Source organism: Microtus oregoni, unplaced genomic scaffold, assembly GCF_018167655.1.
Source record: "Microtus oregoni isolate MIOR12 unplaced genomic scaffold, Mior012 000026F_ref0000081, whole genome shotgun sequence".
In the NCBI taxonomy this organism is placed as follows: domain Eukaryota; kingdom Metazoa; phylum Chordata; class Mammalia; order Rodentia; family Cricetidae; genus Microtus; species Microtus oregoni.
In genome coordinates, this window is record NW_024543085.1 from 20,566,664 (window position 1) to 20,575,145 (window position 8,482).

The 8,482-nt window shown below is 40.9% G+C and overlaps 1 protein-coding gene across 1 annotated transcript; it reads right to left on the reverse strand.

The window, feature by feature from the left end:
• Nucleotides 1–4,906: 4,906 nt before the first annotated feature.
• Tmem229a (transmembrane protein 229A) lies at nucleotides 4,907–8,204 on the reverse strand. Its single transcript, XM_041675753.1, has one exon. It carries the CDS (start codon nucleotides 8,188–8,190, stop codon nucleotides 7,081–7,083), a length of 1,110 nt encoding a protein of 369 aa, XP_041531687.1. The 5' UTR covers nucleotides 8,191–8,204; the 3' UTR covers nucleotides 4,907–7,080.
• Between the last annotated feature and the right edge of the window lie 278 nt (nucleotides 8,205–8,482).

Consider the following 8,482-nt stretch of genomic DNA (forward strand, 5'->3'; position numbering starts at 1 on the left):
ATTATGTTTTGACAGCATTGGCAAGAATCAGCTGACTACAACTGGATGTTTATTTCTGAGAACTTTATTCCATTCCATTTGTCTACTTGCATTTTTATACCAATAATGTGGGTTTTTTTTGCTATTATAGCTTGGCTGTATATTTTGAAATTGGATTGTGTGAAGCCTCCACTGTTGTTCTCTTTATTAAGATTGCTTTAACTATTCAGAATTTACATATAAATTTTAGGGTTTCCTTTTTCTAATTTTGTCAAAATTACCATTGGCATTTTGATGTGGATAATATTAAATCTGTAGACTGCTTTTGATAATATGATCATTTAGACAACACTAATTCTGTTCATCTGTGGATATAGAATCACTATCTTCCAGTGCCTTTGCTATGTATTCCATCAGTGTTTTTATAATTTAAGAAGATATTTGTCGATGTTGAGTTGACAAGCGCTAGACTTGGGATGTTAATTCTATGTGTCTACTTGATTGATAACAGGATCCCTGCATATGTAGTCAAACATTGCTCTAACTGTTTCAGCAAGGCTGTTGGCGAATGATTTTACCACTTAAATTGACCAAATGAGGAGCATATATTGCAATCTGTGGAGTGATGGGCCTCGTTGAATTAGATAAATCCCTAGATAAGGTTAAAAGGCTGACAACCAGAGTGAATTTCTTCAAGTTCTTTTGAAATTAGACATAATTATTTTCTCATCTTCAGACTCAAAGTGAGATATCAGTTATTCCTGAGTTTCAAACCTAAAGGCCTTTGAACTATTACTTTGCCACTAGCTCTGCTCATCTTGCTCTGAGGCTTCTGGCTATGGGATGGAATTATAACACCAGCTCATTGCTCTCCAGCTCACTGACTCTATATAATCATGGGATTTGAGTTTTTATAATAAATATCCTCCCTCCCTCTTTTGGTCCCTTCCTCTTTTGGTCCCTCCCTCCTTCTCTCCCTCCCTCCATGTGTGTGTCTCTCCATCTCTTTTTGTCTCCCTTTCAATTTCCATACACATATACACAAATGCTGCTTATGCATCCATTCACACACACTAAAATTCCACGCATATGTCTCCCCTCTCTATTTTTCATTGGTTTTGATTTTCTGTATAGTGGTGCCTAATACAATCTATCTATAGTATTCAGAGCTCAAATAGCAAGACACTAATAAAATTCACAAATGAAGACAAATATGTACCACATTCAGTTCCCAGCAACAAACATTTAACAAATTAAAACATTTTATTTTCATTTCATTTTCAAAATATTTAAAACTTACCAAAATCCAGTATGTCATTTTAAAAAACAACAATAATCTAGAGACCTCAAGAAGGAAAAAAGTGATTAAATGGGCTTTTGTAGAAGAAACATATAGCGAAACACACTAGCCAACTACAACCAGTTCAGGTTCATATCCTCTTTCTTTTAAATTCACACTTTAGAAGAAATAATTTAAAGGACAGTTGGGAGTCCTTGATTAGATTATCAGTTAAAAAATACCCCATGGTGGGGCATGCCTTTAATTCCAGCACTCAGGAGGCAGAAGCAAGCAGATCACTGAGAGTTCAGGGCCAGCCTGGTCTACAAGAGCTAGCTCCAGGACAGCTAGGGCTGTTACACAGAGAGACCCTGTCTCAAAAAACCAAGCAAACAAGCAAGCAACCAACCAACCAACCAGCCAAATAAACAAACAAAACAAAAAACCCTCATGATACAGACAAACTGTACTTAAGCCTTACGCCTAAGGAAACACCCAAGCAGAAAAGAAAAGAATAAAATTAACCTAGACCCCTCTCCTAGGCACAAAGTGATTCTTGTGTATATCTATAAATAATGAAATTGATAATACATTTTGTCATCTGGAGGAATTAATTATTGCTGTCCAGTATTGGAACGCCCAATATCTCCCTACCTGCAATGGCAGAGTGTTGGGATTAGAAGTATGCCACCATGACTGGCCATTTAGGAATTTTCTAGAAAAGTCATGGGATGGGACAGATGGTTTGACTACAGAGGTCTGAGATGATAACTATTATTGATTGTGGTCAAGAAGATGGCAGGTGGTCCTGTTTCCTGAAGATGATCTCTTGTTTCATCAAGATTTACAGTTCTGTGATCTTTGGTTTATAATTAGTTGTGGTTTCTTTACCTGAACACTGTGAAGAAACTTAACTGCTCTACTATTAAAACTATTAAACTTTGGCTCAATAAATTGATTATTATACAAAATTTAAAAAAATTACATTCAATAGTAACACAATAAAATGTTTACTTGTTGTCCAACAAAACACGGCATGCAGTATTTTGTGAATTTAACATTTTCTTAAAATGCAAGTTTAGACTATCACCAATCTTTATGAAATGTTTTTGGCCATAAAAATAACAGTTTCATGTCTCCAAGGCTCTTGGACACCACCTTCTCTATTGTCTTCTGTTACTGCTCTTCCTATTCTGTATTCTTATTTCATTTGTTGGCTTTAGAAACCACCATGATGAGCAAGTGTAATGACAGATTTTGCAAAACTCTACATCTTAAGAACTTGAAATGTGAAAGCTTGTAATGTGGACTCCCCTCCTTGTCTGGTTACCTTGAAAAGATCATTTTAAAATTAAGGAAAACATTATCCATTTTTACATTTCTCCCGACATTATGAGAAAGTGTTTTCACCAAAGCTTTCTCTTCACACATCCCTGAGTGCTTTGCAGTCTGGGTTGCTTGTGACTGGAATCAACTGCCTGTGTGATGGCTTGCTGCCGCAGTGTGAAAATCAGAACGAGGCCAAGTCTAATGAATGGGTTCATTAGACAGAGAGACAATTGCTACGTTTGTTCCTTCCTCTGCTACTAACTCTAAAAAAAAGTCCTGGCTGTAGAACAGAACCATCCTTTACTGCCACCTCCCATGACCACAGAATAGGTGTTTATGTGTTTCATGGAGGGAGGTGAGGGGTGATGGATGATGTTTTCCTTTTTTTTTTTTTTAAATTTTCCTTTGGTAAAGGACTTAGCTCTAGTAATTACTGTTAGAGTTAGTGTATTCGAAATTAATTGAAATAGTAAAGAGTTGTAATGTTTTTTAATATATGTAAACACTGGGTTTATTGCAAGGTCAAATACTTCGGTACAATGACTTACTACTAAGTGTGTCATGAGTACAGCCTATGTTCAGACATATAGATGTTTTATGGAACCTTCAAAGTGGAAGATGAGCTGAAGCTGTTCCCCAAACTGCTTCAGCATCCGATAGAACCAGGGCTTCCAAACCGACAGAGACTATTTCAAATTCAAAACAATAAAAAATATTTTGTAAATATTTCTTAGGAGATAGGATTATACAATTAAGTATGTTTCTCAAACAACAAAACAAGTCATATCTTTCTAAATTGTGTGTGTTGTTCGGCTGCAATATGAATTGTCAATTACCAGAACACAAAATAATCAAGTACACCAAATCATGGAAATGTTTGAAATAACACAATGTGTTAGCAACTTTATTGGAGTTTTCCTTTGATATCTGTACTTCTGTATTCATTATTCGCATGAAAATTCAACAACACATACTCCTCTTTAGATTCACAGAAATCAATAGGATTTACTTAAAATTTCAAGTACTTCTAAAAAGAAATCTCAGCATTGTATATACTAAGTACACTTGCTACTTTTATGTCTTTCTACTAAGAATATTTTTTCTTCAGTAGAAATCAGGATATATGTCTTTGTAAAAGATACTGCTTTTGTAAAGACAAGATATCATTATGTGCCCTATGGTGACCTCAAATTTGCAATCCTACGGCTTTAGCATCTTCAATATTGGGATTACAGTTGTGTGCTAATACACCTGGCTACAAATTTTCTCACATTTGGGGTTAGTCCTTACAATGATATCTGCTCTAAATATAATATTTAATGTTTAGCAGTGATTAATTATATGCATATTCATAGCTTGTGATAATGACCTACCTTGAATCTTATCATATTATGTTTGCATTTTATGTTGCATATTAACTTAGTTTATAGGAGGAACTTCCTTTCAGAGCACTGCTTTAATATAAAGGCATTATCTATGGAGGCCGATTGTCAGTTATGTATCCTGATATTAATTCATTTGCTATGTACCACATAATAAAAAAAAAACCCAAAGTGAGTCTTTTGCAAACAATGTCTACCTTTTATACAGCTATTTGTGTAAATCTCAGTCAAGGGAAGAACAGTCCAGACAAGACCCAAATCACTGAGGCCAGTAGACTGAGGCACAACCAAGCTGCTGTTAAGAACAGATTGGAGTCCAGCATCCACTAACTCAAATACAAATGCTCAAAAGCTGTATAACTCAAGTAGTTAACGGAATCCATTTGGGCTTCAGTTTTATTGCCTTCATCTATAAAAGCAGGGTTCTTGAAAGTTTAAGTGAATATGTATGCATACATAAATATGTATTTAAAATATATACTGTATGTATATTCACTTAAGGCATAGAATGTAAGAATGTGTTCTTAATTCAATATCTGTCTAATATATATATATTTTAGAGAAGTTTTGTCAGAGAGCAAACGCTATTTAAATATTATCTACCATACCGCCTTACTATTTCCTCTTCTAAACTACTAATAATAACAAAGTTAAATGATTTGTTGGTTCCCTTATCCTGAAGGGTCAAAGATCACAGCAACTTCTTAAAGCAGTTGAGCAAACACAAAATGAGAAGCTCTAAGACATTATACTGAGTTACCACCCAGCCTAATCACGTCCTGTATTCACTGCTAGCACTTGGTGGAGATAGGGGGTGGGGGGTTTGTTAGTCTTGTTACTTTTTTGGAAGAATGGATTGTTATGTTCCAGGGACAGGACTGATGAGAGTTCTAACTCTTGTTGCTCATCACCTATTACAGAAACAGTGGTCTTGAAAAAAAAAAAAAAACACAACAGCAAAAACCAAAAACACAAACAGAAAAAAGAAGTACAATTTCACAGAATCAATACGGTCCATTTCCAGCTTTATAAGGACAGAGATATTTGGTTCATTACTGTGTATACACAGTCCTGAGAAGCGTCTACTAATTACTGGAGGCTGGGTAACTATTTCCTGAACAAGTCCAATGTCTGAAAGACCTTACTCTACCCCATTGATGAGCACAGAATTAAAAAGAAAATAATAAGGCAGGTGTTCCTAAGTGGGCGATTTCTGAGCTGGAGGAGGTTAGCAGGCTTCTCAGTGGCTCTGAGAGCAGCTTATGCTGGAGGTGAGATGGGACAGAGTGGGAACAAACTGGTAAGCATTTCAGCAGCCAAGGAGCTGAGTGGCCATTCACAGGAAGGTGGGGGTGTGCAGTGGGGCCACCCTTCCCTCAGGTTCCCCTGCATGCGTCACATTTGCATTACAAATATCTCGTCCTGCATCTTCCTAACTCTCCTGTCTCTACTTCCCTATTTTCCTCTCCAGTAACCAGTAATTTTCAGAAACCGTTGACCTGTTACAGAGCGTCGTAAAGAACCAGAGAGAAAACCTTTGGCAAGTATGGAGCTTACTTTTAAGTTGTGACTGATGAGAGCAAGTAGCTTGCTCTCTTCCATTTCACAGGTGGGGTTGACTCTGTGACATTTATAATTTAGCTCACAACCTCACAGGATGGATTAGAGTATCAAATCTGATGCATCTGACATCAAACCTAAACACACATTCTTTGCTATTCTCCTAGCAAACCTACCTTTCTTTCTTTCTTTCTTTCTTTTTTTCGAAACAGAAACCATCCCTTTTTACAGCACAGGCAATTGGACAATTCAAACCCATTAATACACATTCTAAGTTTTCCTAATTATCTTCGAACTGAAAGCTGAGAGGTTATTAGTCATCCTTGGCTGAGCTGCGCTCTATTCCACTCTCTCCTCTGAGTACAATAAAACAACAAATACCCTCAGAGTACATTATTAATCAATTAGATATCATTTCTTAGAATGGCTTCCATCATCTCATTTAACTTTGGAGCTTTTAGACATTAATTAATCATAAGCTGTCCAAAGCTCTGATGCATTTATAAGGTGCATTACTACATCAGGCCTGACCCCTAATTCTGGGCCTGAAAGGAAAAAAGTGTGTGAGTGTGTGTGTGGGGGGGGGACTGTGAGAGAAATAAGGTGAAAACGTATCAGTAAGTAGAGAAAACAATTAGGCCTAATGTAATTAGAGGGAAAATTAAGATTCATTTTATTCCAAGATACTGTTTCTATATTTGAAGCTCCATGTAGGAAAAAGGGGCCTTAGAGTTAGAACACCATTGAAGGTGGTATAATTTCACTTGACCCTGGGACATCTAGGGCAAACATTTAGGTTATTGCACAGTTACAAAAGTTTAGATAATGTGTTCTGAGCAACGTTAACATAAATAGTGTTTAAGGCTAGCCAACGTTGGAAAGCAATCATTTCCAAGACGGTGACCAAATGTTACCAACACAGTGTCACCTGTTGGAGTTGACACAAAAGACTGCTCTTGTTAAAATGTGTTCATGGGATGTTTTTCACCCTTGCGGTCTTCCTCTCACGGGTAGACTAGACAGAGGCACTTTAAGAGCTGTGGCTGAAGTTTCTGAAGAACATACAAGACATAGATTTTCAGCTGCCATTGGTCAACATGGCAAGAAAACAAAATGAAATTGCATTACAAAGAAAGTAAACAGCTCATTAAATCAAGAACTTGTAAAAATCACTGGTCTCTGATCTGAAAACTTTTACGGAAGAACAGAAAAATAAGTGGTTATCACTCGTCGAGGGTCAGTGACTATTACTGGTTTCTGATGTTTAAGATAGAGTGGTTTAGTTGTTTGCCCTCGAAAAGGTTTAAATTATTGATGAGTTAAACAATTTGAGTTAGTTTTGAGTAACACTTCAAAGTACTGAACTTTACATATAGATTCCGAGCAGTCTGGAAAACTGAAACGTCAAGTAAAACAAGTTAGAAGAGCTTAGTAAACTGTATAAAAATTAAAAGACTGAAAACAAAGCCACCTTGTGTTAAATGTGTAAAAATAAATTGCATCCAATCGTCAGGTTCCTTCCTTCCTTTCTTTTCTTTTTATTTTCCAGTCTTAGTTTGTTGGAACATACTGCACCCTCCACAACACGTTGGACAGTAGGTCCTGGTACACACTAAGGAATAGCCAACCAGGTAAATACATCAACGTGATGAGGCCCATGAAATTGAGCGGATAGTGAGAATAGTCCCAGGAACAGGCCCCACACATGCGAAGCCCCAGACCCCAGGACAACTCCCACGCATAGATAAAGATCACATAGATGGGCACCCTCTTCCAGGTGCCCCAGCCACGGCTGTAGTGAAGGTGGAAGTAGAGTTTTTCAACCACAAAGCTACAACTGCCATACATGAAGAAGGACCAGAGCGATGTGTGCCCACTGCTGGATCCGTCCCCCTGCCCCAGAACATTGAAGAAAAAGGTGAAGAAGATCTCATCCAGAAAGCCATGCATTCCGAAGAAAAGGAAGCGGAGGAGGTCTGGCAGACCTTGGCTGGGGGCTCCTTCTGCGCCCTTGGGGCTCCGGGGTCCATGTCGTCCTCTTCCCGCCTCCAAAAGGACTCGGGCGTCCGGGGTTGCCGGTAGTGTGTCCCTGGTTTGCTGCTGGAGCTGCCGCGGGTATCGCAAACGCAGGAAGCGCTTCAGGAACACTTGGCCGTGGTAGAGCGCCAGTACGTATTGCAGCGCCAGGTCGAGCGCCCCTGGCGCCGCCGCGCCCCCCGGCCCGCCGCCTAGACTGAGCAGCAGTGCCTGGCCCGCCAGGGTCTGCAACCCCACGTGCGCCCAGGGGTAGAGCAGGAAATTGAAGAGGAAGGAGCTGGGGCAGCGCAGCCGCTGCAGGTAGAGCTGCTCCAGGGCGAAGTGGGTGAGCGAGTGCAGGAGGCAGCGGTAGGGCGACGAGAAGCCCAACATCCGCAGATCCAGGCTGCGGGCGAAGCGCCTGGCCGAGGACACCAGCACGTCCAGGGTGATGCCATGCATCCCGTAGAAGTAGAGGCGCATCCAGGCGGGCAGCGCTCCGCGTTCCGCCGGAGCATCTGTAGCGGACAGCGGTTCGGGACCACTAGCTGCTGCCTGGCTGCGCAGCCCCCCGGGAGCCCCGGGGCTCCGGGTCGCGCCTCCCCTCCTCGTTGGCCCCTCACAGGCCACGTCGCTGCCCGCCATGGGCTACTCGGGTTCCTAGGACCGAGCGGGTGAGCCCCGCACCTCCTCCCGGCCGCCGGCGGTGCCCGGGGGACTCGCGCGTAGCTCGATCCGGATCACGGTCTCCGGGCGCTTGGGGGACGCGCGGGTCTCCCGGGACACTAAAAGTCCCCTTGCCGTAGCCCCGCCGCTCCCTCCTCTCCAGTACAGGGAGAGCTGCTGCCCACTCGCTCCCACGATCACCCTGCGCGGCCTAAGGAGTGGCACGGCCGGGCAAGGGGAGGTGATGCCGGGGCTGCGGGGAAGAGAGTCG

Bases quoted from the DNA above. Each gene is read 5' to 3' on its own strand.
- Tmem229a (XM_041675753.1), bottom strand. From the start codon at position 8,190: ATGGCGGGCAGCGACGTGGCCTGTGAGGGGCCAACGAGGAGGGGAGGC.